This window comes from Suncus etruscus, chromosome 6 (genome assembly GCF_024139225.1).
Source record: "Suncus etruscus isolate mSunEtr1 chromosome 6, mSunEtr1.pri.cur, whole genome shotgun sequence".
In the NCBI taxonomy this organism is placed as follows: domain Eukaryota; kingdom Metazoa; phylum Chordata; class Mammalia; order Eulipotyphla; family Soricidae; genus Suncus; species Suncus etruscus.
Window position 1 is genome coordinate 94,524,133 of NC_064853.1, and position 17,751 is coordinate 94,541,883.

Genomic DNA, 17,751 nt, shown 5'->3' on the forward strand with positions numbered 1-17,751 from the left:
CCTCAAATGGGGGGCAGAGGGTCGTAGCCCCACCCACCCATCCCTGTCAGGACACTGATTTCCTGCCCAGGGACCATCCACCCTATCATGCAGCTGGTGGGCTCTGGGCCCTGTTCCGGGCAGCATGAACTGAGAGGGGTAGCCCCCCAGGTTTGGCAGGGGCTGGTGGGGGGAGGCTGTCACCTCCTGCATGCCTGAAGGCAGAAGGAGGGCAGCAGCAGGCTGGCCATGGCTTCGTAGGGCTGATCACTGGCACTTGTCATCACTGTCAGAGGGGCTGCCTTCCCGGGGGAGCCCGTGGCGGGAGCGGGGCCCCCAGAGCGCGTGCACCTCGGTGGTCTCTGTGTCACTGCTGCTGGTGGCGCTGTCTCTGAAGCTGGCAAGGGGTGGCCGGACCTTCACACCCTGGGCTGTGACAGAGCCCTCAATGGCCTTCCGGAGCTGGGGAGGGACAGGAATAGGTGAGCAGCACCCACTTTCACTCCTCTACCTCCTCATCCCTTCCCTGTTCCAGCCAGGCTGGGGAAGTGGCCTTGCAGGCCAGGGTCCTTCACCTCCTTGAGCGTGACGATGCCTATGAGTCGGCCGATGCTGGTGACGTAAGCATGGTCCACTCCCAGCAGCGAGAAGATGGTGTGCGTCTGTGGGAAACATGAGGAATTAAATCTGGGATCTGGCCTAGTCCAGGCATCAGAGCCTGGAACCGTCCTGCCCCCATTGATGGGGAAACACAGAGGAAGGACATTCAGTCATATTGGGAAGGAGAGAACAGCTGTGCCATTGAGGCCTGATGTCATGGCCCAGGCACTGGGTGAGGCCTTTCTATGAGTGGCTCATTTCAGCCCAAAGCTCAGGGGGGAGCTCAGCCTTATGTGCAGGTGACTGGGTTCAAGCCTGAGAATTGAGGCCAGAAAAAAACAAAAGTCTAATCCTGAGAAGGAATGTGTGAACCCCTTCTTCAAATGCAGCTGGAGCTTGGTTCTGTTTCGTGAGGACCCAAGTCCTGTCTTGTCACAGTCCCATGGTCCAGTGAAGACACTCATCAGTCAGGGACAGGTTAAGGTGGGGAAGGTCACATACATACACACACACACACACACACACACACACACACACACACACAGCCTGCTTGCTCACACAACTAGACACACACACCCTGCTTGCTCACACAAATGGACACACACAAACACACCCTGCTTGCACACACAACTGAACATTGACCCGAATTCAGAGACTCAAACTCGCTTGGTGACCTTTCACTCTGCCTCCACTCCCTAGTCTTGGCCTGAAGTGACCTGTGTGTCTCAGAGCTTGTCTGGGGGGGGGGGGGTCCTCTAGACACCCAGTACTAGTGTACATTGGTCTACCTAGTCTCTCCTGCCTCCTCACTTTCAAATGTAATCTCCCAGATCCAGTATCCGCCAACCAGTTCCCCTCGCATACTTTGCATTTGGGGGGGGGGGGGGCAGATGTCTTGAAAAACATGCTACTGACTCAGCAGTTCCTGGAATTTAGGGCCTATCATTTATCTCACTACTTGGGGTTTACTTGTAAGCCTTTTGGTTTAATAACCCAGCTTCTTGAATTACTCAGAATTCATTGTAATTGTCTTAACACTTTAAAAATGTTTTCTTATACAATGGCTGAATTCTTTAGGAGAGCGTTTCCAGAACTTTCTAGCCTTTCCATCCAAGGCATGATAGGACTTATAAAAGGAGTTAGAAGTTCAGTTTGAAAGTCAGCTTTTGTAAAGCTTTTTGTTTTGGAGCCTCCCCCGGGGTACTGGGGTCTAACAGGGTCACACCTGTCAGTGCTAGGAAAGCCATGTGGTACTGGAGGTGGGAGGAGAGACGGGGAAGTGTTAGGACCAAACCCAGGGCCTGTGCTTGCCTGGCAGGCGTTCAGCTCTCTATGTTATCCCTTGGAATAAGCATTTCTTTTGTCTTTTTTTTTTTTTTTTGGTGGTGAGGGGCACAACCAGCTGTGCGTAGGGCTTACTCCTGACTCTGTTCTCAGAACTACTCCTGGCAAGGGAACCATATATGATGCCATGGTTTGAACCCAGGTTAGCCACAGGCAAGGCAAGTGCCCTATCTAAATGCACTTAGCCTTGTCTTATGTTTTATAATCCCTATTAACTTCTCCCAAGGGTCCTCTTAAACAGTTGTACTGGACTTCCTCCCCCACCCTCTAATCCTAATCAGAAGGAGCTGACTGCTACCTGTACCTTTTAGTTTTGCAAGAGACTTGTATCTGGTGGGTGGGCAGTTACCCTAGTGTCTTAAACACACAGAACCCAATCCATTTTTTCCTTTTCTTTTCTTTTTTTTTTTTTTTTTTTTTTGGGGGGGGGAGTACACTCAATGGTGCTCAGGGATTACTCCTGGCTCTGCACTCAGATATCACTTCTGGCAGGCTCAGGTGACCATATGGGATACTGGGGATCGAACCCAGGTCTGTCCAAGGTTGGCAATGTGCTATTGCTCTGGACCACCCTTCCTTTTTTTGTTTTGGATTTTGGGTCACACCCAGCCGCACTCAGGGTTTACTCCTACTCCTAGCTCTATGCTCAGAAATCACTCCTGGCAGGCTCGGGGGACCATATGGGATGCTGGGATTTGAACCACCATTCTTCTGTATGCAAGGCAAACACCTTACCTCCATGCTATCTCTGGCCTCTGGCCCACCCTTCTTTTTTATTTTGTGTTCTTTTTTTTTTTCTCAGGCCACACCTGTTTGATGCTCAGGGGTTACTCCTGGCTAATCACTCAGAAATTGCCCCTGGCTTGACCGTATGGGACACTGGGGGATCGAACTGCGGTCCTTCCTTGATAGCGCTTGCAAGGCAGACATCTTACCTCTAGTGCCACCTCACCAGCCCCCCAAACCACTTCTTGAGCATCCCTACACTGGTCCAGTTGGGCTGGTAACCCTGATGTTGGCCTTGCCATCTCTCTCCGACTTGATTAAGAGCCCGGGTGGGCTCAGGAACTGTTCCCCAAGCCAACTTGTCTGTGCAGCTCTGATACCACTGGGTACTCCAGCATCCAGCCTCCTGTCAATATGTCATGCACCCACTGTGGAGAGCATCCACATCTTGACTCGCCACCCTCCCTTCTCATGGCATCAAGGCTTCTAACATTCCCTGGTGGTCTATGGCCTAGCTGACATCTGCTTACTGTGTGCCAGGTCCAGTGCTAACCCACCTCTCAACTTCCTTTACTCCTCAGAAAAGCCTAGGGTTTCCCATGACCCCCTGAAAGATACAGAAAAGAGGTGAAGAAACTTGCCACATTACTCGGCTAGCTGACATCAGCTAGCATGGGCATGGGGACCTGGGTTCAGCCAGTGTGGCCTGGTGTAGGCACAGGAATAGTTGGCTGCTGGAATGGTGTGCTCCAGGCTCTCCAGAATTTCCTTGGCCCTCAGAAGGCCCCCTCTGGTATTTACTGGGACTACCACTATTGATTCTTCAGGCCTGCAAGGACATTTGCATTTCCAATCTTTGGTGCTCTTATCACTTCCAGTTCTTTGTACCTTTGTTAGTCGGTCCCTCAAAGACTTTTTCTCTCCCACTTATTTTTAACTTTGTAACAAACACCTACTTTGTTCTTTTGCACTTTAATTTAATTAGACACCAGGGAGTCAGCTAGAAGGCCTAAACTTCTTGGGTTTTGGAAAACTGAATTGACCAGTACAGGACAGCATAGCCTTCTGAAAGAATCCTGGGACTGGGGCCAGAAAATCTGGGCTTGGTGCCTGATTCTGCTGTACTGTCTGAGTCCACTGACCTCACTGCTGCCTCAGTTTCCCAGTATCATAAACTGGTTAAATTCAAAGACTTTCTAGAGTCAGACTATCTTGGATTCCCTCCCAGGTTCTATTGCTTACCAGCTGTGTGACCTTGGGCAATGTGCTTCTGTCTCTGAATCTACATATACTCACGTAGTAAAACTTCCCCTGTGCTTGTGAGAACTATATAGTTAGCATGTGATTAGCACAGTGACAGGCACCTAGCAGGCACCAAGGGAGAAAAATATTTCATCCTTTTCATCAAGGGATGTCTGAGGACTAGGAAAGATGTCCCTGGGGCCAGGGAGATAGTACAGTGGATGGACCCTGGGCTTGATCTCTGGAAACCTGAGTAGCTGGTTCTCTGAGTACCATCAGGAGTGATTCCTGACTGCAGAGTTTGGAGTAACCCCTGAGCACCAATGGATGTGGTCCAAAAGTTAAAAACAAAACGTTCCATGGGGCCGGAGAGATAGCATGGAGATAAGGCATTTGCCTTGCATGCCGAAGGACAGTGGTTCGAATCCCGGCTTCCCATAATCGCCAGGAGCGATTTCTGAGCCTAGAGCCAGGAGGAATCCCTGAGTGCTGCTGGGTGTGAACCCCCCCCCCCTCAAAAAAAGTCCCTTTCAGAAAATGCTTAGCTAGGTTTTTCATAAAAGCTTGATGTAGGGCCGGAGTGGTGGCACAAGTGCTAAGGCATCTATCTGCCTTGCCCACACTAGCCTAGGACGAACTGCTGTTTGATCCCCTGTTGTCCCATATGGTCCCCCAAGACAGGAGCAATTTCCAGGCGCATAGCCAGGAGGAACCCCTGAGCATCACTGGGTGTGCCCCAAAACAAAATTATAAAAAAACAACAACAAAAAAGCTCTATGTACTATTATTATTTGTTTTCTAGTACTGGGAATAGAATTTTTTTTGGTGTAGGGTCACACCTGGCTATGCTCAGAGGTCACTCTTGGTTCTGCGTTCAGAAATCGGTCCTGGCAGGCACAGGGGACCATATGGGTTGCCGGGATTATAACCACAGTCTGTCTGAATCAGGTGTGTGCAAGGCAAAAGTCCTATCTCTGTTATCTCTCCAGCCCCTGGGGATGGAACTTTGAGTCTAACACCTGCAAGCCACATGGCTACTCCTAGGCCAAAGAATCATCAGCGTTCCTCCTTTCTGTGCCAATCCTGTGCTCCCCCACTTGCTTCAAGCCCCAGATCTATACCCCTAAGATAACAGTTCTATTTTGTTTTTTGGATCTCAGGGACTACTCCTGGCTCCAAACTGAGGGTGGGGGTATCTCTCCGGGTGCTAGGGATGGGCTGAGGACTCCCTCACACAATTAGCTAGAGCTCTCTCCAGCCTGCCTTCCACTTTTTAGGTTTCCTAGTATCATCTGGCTTTCCTGCATGTGGGAGCTAGACTGGCTCATGGGCACAGTATGCACTTCTGTGAGCTGCCAAGCTGTGGACCTTGGTAGTGTCTCCTGTTCTTCTGCACCCAAGCCTGGGGCCTGCATACACCACTATCCCAGACTGAATTAATGTGGCCCTTCTGCGGTTTCTGACCCAGCAGCTTGTCTTTGCTAAAGGTGCTAAAGCCACCTCTCCTGGGTAGTTGGGGTGGGGCCTGCTTGCAAAGGAAGGTACCTCCTCCACCCCCTCCAAAGTCCTGTGTGCCCCCACCCTGCAGTCTCCCTGCATCCTCCTCTCCCCCTCCCTGTCCCTCTTTGCTTGCCTTGGGTCCACATTAAGTGAAACTTTCTGGGGTCTGACATTCCAGGCCTCCCACTGGGCATTTCTCATCTTTGTTTATCTCTTCTCTGCAGTGTCCCCACCCCTAGTTGGATGGTGGTTGGCCTGTTCATTAGATTTTCTTATCCTGCCTGTTTCTCACCATTTCTTTCTATGTGTGTGTATCAGTCTTGTTGGGAACTGGCCGCCTCCTTCCAGTGCTGACCTGAGTGGGGCCTACTGCTGGCCTTGGCCCAGCTTGAACCCTGTCTTTGTTGCTGGTCTAGTCCAGAGGTCCCCAGGGGGCCAGGCTGAGCAGAGGAAAACTGATGCCTGACTTGCACCAGGGCTTAGAAGGAGGCTTGGCACTTCAGCTCCATGGCGCTTTTGGAAAGATCTCTGCACGGGGCCCAACTTCTCAGCAGCTGTCCTTTCATGTTTTGTTTTGTTTTGTTTTGTTTTTCTTGTTTTTTTTTTTTTTTTTTTTTTTTTTTTTTTTTTGTGGGCCACACTCGGTGATGCTCAGGGATCACTTCTGGCTATGAGCTCAGAAATTGCTCCTGGCAAACATGGGGGACCATATGGGATGCCGGAGAATTGAACCTCGGTCTGTCCTGGGTCAGTGTAGTGCGAGGCAAACGCCCTACCACTGTGCCACCACTCAGGTCCCTATGGGTTTTTTTTTTGGTTACATCTGGGGTTGTTCTTGGTGACTCCTGATTCTGTGCTTGGGGTTTGCTCCTGACAGTGCCAGGAGAAACCATGCAGTGCTGGGGATCCACTCCAAGGTTCGAGCAGCCCTTTTTGTTTGTTTTGTTTTTTGGGTCACACCCGGTAGCACTCAGGGGTTACTCCTGGTTCTGTGCTTAGAAATTGCTCCTGGCAGGCTCAGGGGACCATAGGGGATGCTGGGATTCGAACCACCAACCTTCTGCATGTAAGGCAAATGCCTTACCTCCATGTTATCTCTCCGGCCCCGAGAGCCCTTTAAGAGTCTCTTGGACCCTCTGATGTCCTCTTGTCCTCCTTACCCCATGTTGAATTAGTTAAAGGGGTACACCCACACACACTCTCCACTAGTCTAAGTGTAGACAGAAGCACCTGGCTCATTGTGGCAGTGGCCTGCGGAGCCTACCTTGTGCAGCGAGGTACGTTCCACCAGCTGGAAGGGCGCTGGGTCGATTTTGCAGTCACTGAAGTTGACTGGCTCGTCCAGTTGCTGCTCCTCCCATTCCAGAACCTGAGTGGGAGAGCAACCAGGATGGTGAGCAGGTGCCCACAGCTGGGCCCCCCCTCCCTGAAAGCTGCCCTTTTGCTGCCCTGGCTCCCTCCCATGGGGACAGCAGCCAAGAGGCCAAGTGAGCAAGTTCCTGAAGGACAAGGGGCAGAGTCCAGACACACCCACCTCCTCGGGGCTCATCTCGCCTTCCAGGTCCGAGTCACTCTAGGAGAGAGGGAGGCAGGATGGCAGCTAGGAGCCAGGGGGAAAGGTGGGTGTATGCTGGGGGCCCCCAACTGAGGGGGAGGCCCCCTACACCCCCAAATTCCTGAGCAGCAGGAAAGCAGTGGGGTACTTACTGCCAGGGAGATTCGGACTCGCTTCAGCTTGCGCTTTTCACAGGATTCTGACTTCGACTTTGTTAGGGTCAAACCAGAGACAAGAGGAGTGGGTGTTATAGGGAGGGCAACAGTTATGGGGGTTGTGAGAGGCCCAGGAAGGGACATGCTGCAGGAGCAGAGGGGGAAGACACGGAGCAGGGTAGAGAGTAGGAGCCAGGACCACAGAAAGGGCAAGTGTCAGGCTTGAGCATGTGAGCCAGAGTCAGAAGAATTGGCTCAAAGGCACAGCAGGTAAGGTGTTGCTTTGCAAGCAATGGGCCCAGATTCCATCCCTGGCATCCCAGATGGTCCCCTAAACTCTGTCAGAAGTGATCCTGAGTGCAGAGCCAGGGTAAGCCCTGAGCATCACCAAGTGTGATCCAGAAACAAAAGCAAAACATAACCAAAAACCCCCTCAAAGTTCTAAGAAGCCACTTGGCCGCTCACCTCTGACCCCTCAGGAGGAGGGCTGCCGCAGAAGAGGCTCCTAAGGGCGATGCCTGCCTGCTCCACATTTCCTATGTCCCCAAACAGTGCCATGGCCATGTCAGTGTTGGTCAGAGGCCTGAGGCCTCTTTGCTGACACCCAAGAGCTTCCCCAGGACAGGGTGGACTCTGGGCGGTGCTAGTGGGACGTGAGCTCACCTACGGGGCTTTCCCCCACGTTGCTGGGCCCTCTCTTAAGAGCAGGCTTCAGAGGCTTGTGAGTATCTCCCCGGGGTACAGGGAAGCCGGACTCCTCGGTGTTCACCTGCTTGGGCAGAAAGGGTCAGGTGAGCCTGTGGCCACTGCCCCCCAAACCCCACCCTGTGGCACCTGGGGAGTGGGCGAGGCTGTGGGGCCTGATCCTCACCTGGAAGTGGACCGAAGTCTCGGGGCTTGGGGGGCCCTCCTGATCAGATGCAGGGGAGGCCTGGGCCACCCTGCGTTCCTGCAGGTACTGGCGCCGGCGAGCTGGGCTCAGCTGGGCTGCAAGCAGCGTCACCACCTGTGCGCGCTCTATGGAGCCCAGGAGGATCATAGAATCTGGGCAGGGCAGAAGAGGGGGCTCAGGAGTTTGGGGTGAGACCCTCCTCCTGGCCCAACCTTCACTCTCCCCTCCCACCTACACACACACACACACACACACACACACACACACACACACACACACACACACACACACACACACACACACACACACACTCTGGATCCTTCAGTCACAGTAAGCCAGTAGACTTTTTCTTTTTATTCTTGCTTTTTGTGCCACACCCAGTGACACTCAGGGGTTACTCCTGGCTATGCACTCAGAAATCACTCCTGACTTGGGGGACCATATGGGATGCCAGGGGATTGAACCGAGGTCTGCGTCCTAGGTCAGCCACATGCAAGGCAAACGCCCTACAGCTTATGCCACTGGCCCTCAGTGGACTTTTTCTTTTGTTTTTGGGTCACAACCAGCAGTGCTCAGAGCTTACTCTATGCTCAGGAATATTCTTAGTGGGGCTCAGAAGGCCACAGAGAGTGCCAGAGAACAAACCTGGGTGGGATGTATGCAAGGAAAGCACCTTGCCTGCTGCTGTACTATTGCTAGCTTTTGGTTTTAGTTTTTGGGCCAAACTTGGCAGTGTTCAGAGATCACACCTTGTTTTTTTTTGGAGGAAGCATATGGGTAATAGGGATAGAATGGCGGTTGGCCATGGGTAAAGCAAGCACAGGTCTACCTTCGGGGGATTTTGTGTTTTTGCAAGGCTGTCTCTGGAACCAGGAGGATGGGTTCTGACATTCTGTGCCCTCACCCTTTCTCAACCACCACCCACGTAGGTGTTCCTGGCCTTACCAGGGGACTCCACGAGGGCCAGCATGCGACCCTTCGTCCTGTGCAGTGCCACCCGAAGGTCCCTGTAGGTGCAGCTGAGCGCCACGTAGGGAACATCCCGCACCATGATGTCTTCAACACGGACCCTGTACTGCCTGCAGGCAAGGAGGTGCACTGGGTCTGTGGCCAGCAGAGGGTAGCCCAGAGAACCATGGTGTGGCCCAGGCTTATCTGGAGAGTCCCAGGGACAAACTCAAAGGGCCCAAGCACATTCACTCTGTGCAGGGCCACTGTGCACACCCTGCTCTCAGGAAGTAAAACCCCACACACCCGCGGTTCGATACCCCCCTGCCCTCCTTACTGGTGGCGGCCCCAGCCCAGCTCTGGGAGATAGGGCAGCTTCTTGATGCGGATGATGCTGTCGTAGAGTGAAGGCTGTAGGCTCTGCGCCACTGCATTGGCCAGGATAACAGCGATCATGACAGGCAGGATATGGGCAATCTGGCCTGTTAGCTCGAACACGATGACGGCCGTGGACACTGTGTGCGTTACGGCTCCTGCCAGCGCTGCTGCCCCTGGGGAAGCATGGCCACTCAGTCTCTCACAAGGACCTGACCAGCTAGACAAAGCTCTGGGTTCTGGGTTCTTCTTTGGTTCTTTTTTGTTTGTTTGTTTTTGGGTCACACCCAGCCGTGCTCCTGGGTCACTCCTGGCTCTGTGCTCCTGGCAGGCTTGGGGGACCATATGGGATGTCAGGAATCAAACCAGAGTCTATCCAGGGTTGGCTGCGTGCAAGGCAAATACCCTACTGCTACGCTATTGCTCCAGCCCCTTTGTTTTTCTTTTTCTTTTCTGGCCACACCTGGTGATGCTCAGGGTTTTCTCCTGGCTTGTGTTCAGAGATTACTCTGGGCAGGGCTCAGGTGACCACAGGGGATGCAGAGGATAGAACCAGGATGCCTGGCTCAGCCATGAACAACACAACCACTCTATCTATTGTACTCACTCTCCAGCTCCTCTGGATTCTGGGTTCTGAGCCCTCCCTCCACACCCAGTGGCACAGGTCAAGGAAAGGAAATCTGGTTTTGTTAAGTAGGTAACAACAGTGCATCCATGGCTGAAGGGTTCCCCGGTGCACTCACCCACCACGGCATAACCCCCAGGCACGATCCGGTAGGTGCTGCTGTCTGTGTGAATGCCATCTGGGAACCAGGCCGCCATGCTCTCGCCCACCAGCCGCCCAAATGCGGCTCCTTCAGTGAGGGGATTGGGAAGAGAAAGAGGCAGTGGAGGGGGAGGGCAGGGGCACTAGGAAGAAAGAGGTTCAGAGGGTGGGGGAGGGGCCAGAGGGTCACTCAGGGCCAGGGCAGCCTTGTGGGGGTGGGGCCAGGGCAGGGGCTGGACCCCACCCAACCCAGCTGGAGCAGACCTAAGATAGCTGCGGAGAGAGCTCACCAATGACGAAGACGGGCATGAAGGCCCCACAGGGTACTGGGATGGTGGTGGCGAGAGCAGACATCCAGAACTATGGGCAGGATGTAGTAGAAACAGGTACTTGGATTTGGGCGGCCTCCAGCTCCACCCCAAAGAGCCTACCTGGCTTATCAATAGGCATAAATGTCCCAGTGATTCCAACCCCCCTGGCTCCAGGTGTGAGGAAGACTCCAGACTCCAATGACGTGGGTTCAAGTTTTCACCCTGTCTGCCAACTAGCCAGGCCACTCGGGGCCAACTGTTTCCCTACTTTATGTTCATACAGACTTCCTATCTTTTCTGGGGCCACACTTGGATGTGCCTAGGCTTACTCTGCACTCAGTGATCTCTCTTAATGGGGTGGAAGGGAGCATATGAGATGCTAGAGATTGAATTCTGGTTGGTTGAGTGCCAGGCAAGTGCCTTATTATCTCCTTGGCCTCTGGACTCCTCATCTTAAACACTTTGATACCTGTGCAGCCATTTGTTTAAATGAGCCACATTCCAACTATGGCCACTGGTGGTACATGCCAGCATCAACACTAGCAGCAGAACTTGTACACCTTTCTCAGCATTGAGGAGTTAGCACATGGAGAGTGCTGAAAACTGGCCCCCTCACACCCCAGGGAAATGGTAAATATGCACCACTGAGGGGTCCCACCTTCATGAGAATGAAGATGACCAGGGTGAGGAAGACATTGGCGCGTGGTGGGCTCCAGGCCTGGGAGGTTCCAGGCGGCTCCAGATCCTCTACCAGGCCTTGGCGGACCCACGTCCGGTTGTCAAAGAGGGTGACCAGCGTCTCCTTCTGGGAAAGCTAAAGGTGAACAATGTGCCTCAGGCTGAGTGGCAGAGAGGATGCTGAGCAGGGGACTAGAGGAAGATGAGGTGTGGTGTGTGGGGGGTCACATACTCAGTTGGGGCCTCTGGAGGGATCCCCCTACCCAGGGAAAGCCCATGTACCTCTGCAGCCTGGGAATACCTGTCCAGCCATGAACTGTCCAAAGCCAGGGGGGAAGGTCAGCGTGGAGATGATTAGAGTGACCAGTGCTGGGAAGAGCAGGCGTCTGGAGATGGGGATCCCACAGTGTCAGGTGGCCCTGACATGTGCTTTGGGGCTGAGGTCAGAGACACACTCACAGCATAGCTCCCAGTGTGAGGGAAGATCCCAAGCCAGGATCCTGACATTATGGGCCCAGGGGGACAAGACCAGGCACTGCCTGGGGGAGGAGGGGGGAGGCTCTTAGCAATTCTGGGGCCTGTCCCTCAGCTAAGTGACACCTCTGTGCAGTGACCCCACCCCTGCCCTCAGGAGCCCTGGCTGAAGGGCACATTGTGTGAGGGTACAAAGTTTCTAAATGAAGGCCAGCATGGGGGGAGGCTGGGGTCACTCCTGAGACTGACCAAGGTTTCATGGGAAGAGAGTCCAGCTGGCTGCTCTGCATTCCTGAAGGACGTCAGTCCCAGCAGAAGTCCTGGCTCAGGCCTCCCTATTCCCAATTCTGGGGATGACCGGGGGAGGTATGCTCCAGGCTTGGGAAAGAAGCCATGTTCCCACCCCCAAGGCTTCCTGGGGTTGGGGAAGCCTCAGTCCCTGATCCCAAACCCCCTTGCCTGTCACTAAGATCCCCAAGAGTTAGTTTCCAGGGAATTCAGAAAACAGCCGCAGGGTTTATTTAGCTTGGAAAGATGCACCAAGAATGTTTTCACTTATAAACTTTTTTTGGGGTAGGGATGGGGTCCAATCCTGGCTATGGTGCTGGGGGACGAAGTAGTGCTGGGTTCAAACCTAAGGTCTCAGCACATGCTCCCTCCCAGCTTTCAAGACATTCCCTGGAGCAGGCAGTGCAGAGAGTCTCATTTTATTTTGTTTTGTTATTGTTGTTTTGTTTTGAGGTCACTCTGGCTGTGCTTAGGGCTTCCTTCTGGTTCTGAGCTCAGGGATCATCCCTGGTTGGATTCAGGGAATCACATGGGATGCTGGAGATAGAGCTTAGGTTGGCTACATGCATGGCAAGTTCCCTATCACTGTCCTATCTCTCCAGCCTGGCACAGGGGTAACTTTTGCAGGGGCCACGGCCCACCCTCTCACCTGCCACTGCCCCCAACCTTGGCCACACACTCACTTCTTCATGAGGAAGCGGTTGATGGTTTTCTGCTTTCGCATGACCTGCACAATCTTCCGGTTCAGGTAGACGAAGAGGGCTCCCCCAAAACCACTAGCAATTCTGGAGAGGAGAGTAGCAGAAGGGTCAGAAAAGGGCAGGGGGTGTCTGTCCCTCTTTTCCCATCTTCTCAGGAGGTGCCCCACCTCCTCACCCGATGACTGCGAAGGCCGGCAGTTCCTGCAGGTCAAAGGGGAAGTCGAGGCGGAATCGGGTTTTGAAAAGAGCGGTGATAGTTTCTGTAGGGGAGGCAAGGGCCAGAGGGAATAGGTTTAGCCTCCTGGGTCCCCTAGTGAGGGGTCCTTTCCAGCCCTGGCTCTCATCCCCATACCTTCGTCTCGATTCCAGACGGCCAGGACTCGGAAAATGAAGGCACTGAAGGTGGCAGCAAAGAAGCCGCGCCAGTAGTTCCGAACAGCAAAGAAGGTAGATGTGACTTCAATGCTAAAAAGGACACCTGCAGGGATGGGGAAGGTCAGGGACAAGCACCCTGAGGCTTGGGCTCGGCCCTGGGGTAGTTAGGGTGTCCACGTGCCCACCTCCAATGGGAGCAGCGAAACAGCAGCCCACTCCCACAGCACAGGCAGCAGCCAGCATCTCTGTGTTCCGGGACTCATTCTGGAGACAGTGGGCAAAGGGGAGGCAGTCATGGACTCTGCAGCATGGACACCCCCTCTTGCCTCGCCCAGGGCTCTCTTTACCTCATAGATGCCCCCAAAGAGAGAGAGGAACTTGCTGAGTAGGGCGGCACACATGCTGGCAATATGCACAAAAGGGCCCTGTGTGGGGGAAGAAGTGGGCAAGGTGAGAAGAAGAGGGACTAAGCCTGACCTGGGCCTCCCTGGGAGGGTCATTCCCACCCCCCAGACTGCAGTTACCTCCTTGCCCAGGGGCATGCCACTGCCTAAGGCACAGGTCAGCCCGATGACCTTCGCCACGAACGTCTTTAGGGTGAGGTATTCCTTTAGCACCACGCCCCGCAAGATGGTCTTCATCTCGGGGATGCCTGACCCTGAAGAGGGGGAGCAGTTCCGGGGAGCTGTGGGCTGGGCCTGGTCGAGGGAGAGCTCTGTCTTTTCCCTCCCCTCCTCTCCCATCATACCAACGGCCTGAGGAGCCAGGATCTGTGTGAATCCCGCTGAGAAGGTGATGAGCACCACAGGGTAGGTGACCCAGGCCAGGTACTGCAGCAGGATGTTGGTGTTCAGGCCCCGGGACATCCACTGCTGAGCTGTGGAGTCAGGAGATGGTGGTGGGTCCCACGGTGCACGCAGTGCTGGCCTGGCTGCTGGGACCCCCTGGATTTCTCCTCCAGACCCAGGGAGGATACAGCCCCACCCTCAAATACCCTACTAGATTGGTTCTAGGGAATTTTACTCCCAACACACCAAGCAGGGGTGAGCAGCCCCCAAAGGGTGTTGCCTAGGACCAGCTCACTGCAGAGAAGAGGCCCAGCTGGAGAGGGCAGGCAGGAAGCTGTGGCTGGGGTGAGTGGCGTCGATTGTCCCCAAAGACAACGGGGCTGTCGGGCTGGCTGGACAAGTGGTCAGTGGCCAAGAGGCCAAGCTCCTTGGCTGAGACTGGAAGCAGGATGGTTCTTCCCAGTCCTCCCACTGCCAGCCCCTGAGCTCACCCTGCAGGCAGGCTGCGATGGCATAGTCCATGGCCCAGCTGACCAGCGCCATGAGGAGGCCTAGCAGGACCAGAAAGATCCAGTCTTCACCCACCCGGGACACCAGGAACTTGTGGCAGCGCACGGAACAGACTGGGAGAGGAAAGGGCAGAATGGGGTGTCTGGCATCTCAGCCCCCAAGGTCCCCCCTCACCCCCCAGCCCTCTGACTCAATTCCCCTGTGTACCCCACCCCCATTCCACAGCTGGTTCTCACTTCGGCATGGGGCACATCGGCTCTTTCTGTATTCCAGGAGCTCGGGAGGAGTCCGGGGGGATGGTGGGCCTCTCCAGGTTTCAGGCCCTCCCAGGCGAATTCGAGCAGCTTCCTCTTTGGCAAAAGCCCCGAGGTCTTGAGTATACCTTCCATACATCTGAGAGACAGGCGGCATGCAAGGGGTGGCTCTCCAGGCCCATCTCCCACCCATAGCCCCCCCACCCTGGGTTTGGGATGTGGGAACAATGCACATTGCAGACTGTGGGGGCAGTCCTGGGCACAGTGGGGACAGCCAAGGTACAGGGACAGAGCTCTGGGGGTGGGAAAATAACAACTGGTCCTCTTCTCCCAGGCCTAGGGGTTAGAGGAGAAGGAAAGAAGGCTTCCCCCACCCCCAGGAGGAAAGTGGGAAAACAGAGGGCAAGGCTGCAAGTGGGAGGAGGTAAGGTCAGAGAAAAGGGATGGGCAAGGGCATGTGGGTAACAATAGGGCCTCATGGCGCTGGGGGCAGGCGAGGGGGGCCAAGGAGTAGGAGCAGCCAGGGCCCCAATCCTTATCACGCTCAGGGCTGGACTCGGCTGGACTCAGCTGTACCTCTCCCTCCCACCCACCTAATCCTCTTGTCCCCATTCACTCCCCCACCTCCCAGCCTGCCAGTACAGCTGGGACTGGAAAGTATCTGTGGGTGGGTAGAGAGTGCTGAGGAGTAGGGCTGGGGAGATAGAACAAGTGGGTAAGGCTATGGCCTTGCACACACCCGACCAGGGTTCAAGCCCCAGCATCCCAGATGGGCCCCTGAGCTTGCCAGGAGTGATTCCTGAGTGCAGAACAAGGAGTAGCCCCTGAGCTTCCTGGGTATGGCTCAAAAACAAAAACAAAATAGAAAAAGAAAGAGAATGCTCAGGAGAGGCTCTGGGCTGCAGTGGTGGGTGGGGGACAACAGGGGTGATGGCCACACTGTGTGTGGATGCTGGGGTGATGGTACAGAGAGTACAGAGCCAGGGCTGGACCTGCCAAGCTGGGCGTGGATTGGGGGGTGGTGGGGAGGAGTAGATTCCGGCTGCCACCCGCAGAGCTTGGGGACACAAAGGGCTCCTGTTGGGGTTGGGGGGGGGAAAGGGAGGGTACGAGAGAGAAGAGAGAGAATGCAGAGAGAGAAGCAGAGGGAGAAGGAGGGAAAGAAAGTGGAAGGAAAGGGACCCAGAAGAGAAGGGAGGAGAGAAAGTGGAAGATCCAGAGGCAGAGAAAGGCAGTGTGGGAGGGGGAGGTGAGTGTGAGAGACAAAGGGATGAGAAGGCGCAGGAAGAGAGGCTGAAGCAGAGAGTGCCTGGGCCCAAGCTTGACCCTGGGAGCTCATTCCAAAGATAGAGGCCAGGCCAAGGAGATGGTGTCCAGGGGACAGAAAGGCTCCGTGTCAGAGGCCAGATGGTAGCCCTCTTGCACTTCAACACTTGCTCCTCCACCGTTGCTCCACTATGCTGCCCCCTCTCCTTGTCACCCTGTTTCTGTTTTGTGATGGGGTACCTCCTAGTTACAGTTAGGCCTAGGCTCCCTCCTCCCAGGCAGGGTCTCTCCTGCTCTCCCTCCTGGGACAAATTCCAGCCCAAACCCAGAATCCCAAGACACATTCATTTCCCACTGATTCAGGTAAGGGCAAAAGACTTTCTGAAACACAGTGGTCCCTGTGTGGCCAGGGTCAGCCTGGAGTTCCAGGCCCCCTGCCACAAATAAAGTCAAAGAACTCCCATTCCTTCCCCCTGGAAGTTAATTGGTGGGGATGGATGCTGAGTTTGCCTGGACCAAGGTCCCAGATCCCACACACATTCTTGCTGTACCCCTAATCCCTTAAGGTTCTCTCTCCCAGTCCCCAGCGTGTCAGGGCACCTATTTCTCCACAAAATTGCCTGCTAGTGTGTGTGTGTGTGTGTGTGTGTGAGAGAGAGAGAGAGAGAGAGAGAGAGAGAGAGAGAGAGAGAGAGAGAGAGAGAGAGAGAGAGAGAGAGAGAGAGAGAGAGAGAGAGAGAGAGAGAGATCTAATCTCCCATTCCAACACTGCATTTTGGCTAACTGGGTGCCCTGGCCAGCACGAAGACAAGGGGATAGTAACGCGTGGTTCGAGTGGAGAGAACAAGTTCAAGGGTGTAAAGTGCTGGGAAGAGTGGCAAGGTGCTGGGACAGAGGCCCAGGTGGTGAGGAGGAGGAGGAGCAAAGAACGGGGGGGGGGTAGGGCAATTGGGACAAGCTCTTCACGTCCTTGTCCCCTGCAGGCCCCCTAGCCTCGGCCGGAAACCTGCACGCAGCTCTGCAGCTTCTCGAGAAGGCTCCGGAGCCTCAGTTTCCCCATGGCAAGAAGGCAGGGCGCGGCTCCCGGTGCACACAGCGGCCCCGGTCCAGGCGCGGCAGCGGCTGCGGCGCGGGGGGCGCGGGGCGCGGCGGGGGGCTACGGCGAGAGGCACTTACCAGGGTCTGCTCGTACTGCAGCGCCCGCGGCTCCATCCCTTCCTCCGCCGCAGCGGCCGCCGTGGCCGCCATCTCCTCCCGCTGCGGCTCAGGCCCGGGCTAGGACTCGGCTCCCTCCCCGGCGCGCAAGAGCCGGCGCGCCCGCACCGTCCGGTCCCCGCAGCCGGCGCCGCTCCGAGTGCGGCGGGCCCCGGGCGGGTGCCTTGGCGCAGCCCCGCGCTCCGTCCGTCCCCTCCTCGGCGGGCGGGCCGAGGGCGGTGCCCCGAGCGCCGCTCCGCCCGCGCGCCCATCCACCCGGGCCGGCCCTCCCCGCCCGGCCGGGGTCCGCGCTCGGGCCGCTCCCGGGGCTCGGGAGAGGCGGCAGGGGGCGCTGGGCACGCGCGAGGCCGCGCCCCGCTCCAGGTCCTCGGCGCCTCGGGCCGGCGGGGGCGGGTCCGCCGGCACGTGCCCCGGGACGGGCTGCAGATGCCCAGGCGCCGGGCCCCGGGGCTGGCGGGGCTCGCTCGCTACGACCCTTTCGGGGTGCGCAAGAGCGTGCGGACACGGTGCCGTCTCCGCTCCCCTGGAAGGAACAGTGGCGGCTCCGACGGACCCAGTCGTCGGGGGGTGAGCACGAAGCTCGGCAGGGCTGGAGGGCAACTTAGATCCCCGAAGTAGGGGGTTCGGGACGGTCGGAACCGAGACCCCGAGGTCTCACGGGGACCCCCGACCCCCGCCTCTCCTATTCGCTCTTGCACGCGGTGCTGCCCAAGTTGCAATCAAAAGCAGCATGGCCTGCGGGTGTGCAGTGCAGTGCAGTGCAGTGCAGGGGTGGAGGCTAGAAGGAACACAAATCGGGAGGCCCAAGG

General features: G+C 55.8%; 1 protein-coding gene and 1 long non-coding RNA gene across 3 annotated transcripts in view; one reads left to right on the forward strand and one right to left on the reverse strand.

Annotated features, from left to right (window-relative positions):
• LOC126012111 (uncharacterized) overlaps positions 1 to 17,751 on the forward strand; it is a 60,207-nt gene that overhangs the window by 870 nt on the left and 41,586 nt on the right. The gene's annotated exons all lie outside the window — the stretch shown is intronic.
• On the reverse strand, positions 177 to 17,048 carry CLCN2 (chloride voltage-gated channel 2). Of its 2 annotated transcripts, XM_049775827.1 has the most exons (24): positions 16,904 to 17,047; positions 14,444 to 14,600; positions 14,189 to 14,320; positions 13,658 to 13,786; positions 13,434 to 13,567; positions 13,257 to 13,334; positions 13,095 to 13,173; positions 12,887 to 13,012; positions 12,710 to 12,794; positions 12,517 to 12,618; positions 11,373 to 11,457; positions 11,052 to 11,207; positions 10,373 to 10,442; positions 10,060 to 10,170; positions 9,279 to 9,492; positions 8,939 to 9,072; positions 7,973 to 8,145; positions 7,765 to 7,870; positions 7,567 to 7,637; positions 7,099 to 7,155; positions 6,926 to 6,964; positions 6,656 to 6,760; positions 555 to 641; positions 177 to 441 (listed from the first exon to the last, which is right to left on the reverse strand). In XM_049775827.1, exons 1-24 carry the CDS (start codon positions 16,973 to 16,975, stop codon positions 247 to 249), a joined length of 2,697 nt encoding a protein of 898 aa, XP_049631784.1. In that variant the 5' UTR covers positions 16,976 to 17,047; the 3' UTR covers positions 177 to 246. The 2 variants fall into 2 exon arrangements, with proteins under 2 accessions (XP_049631784.1, XP_049631785.1); XM_049775828.1 differs by lacking the exon at positions 7,099 to 7,155 and having other exon boundaries at positions 16,904 to 17,048.

Bases quoted from the DNA above. Each gene is read 5' to 3' on its own strand.
- CLCN2 (XM_049775827.1), bottom strand. From the start codon at position 16,975: ATGGCGGCCACGGCGGCCGCTGCGGCGGAGGAAGGGATGGAGCCGCGG. The intron at 13,568-13,657 runs GTATGATGGGAG...CCCCCTCTTCAG, and splicing joins CCTGGCTCCTCAGGCCGTTG to GGTCAGGCATCCCCGAGATG. The intron at 7,156-7,566 runs GTGAGCGGCCAA...ACCCTAACAAAG, and splicing joins CTCCTCCTGAGGGGTCAGAG to TCGAAGTCAGAATCCTGTGA.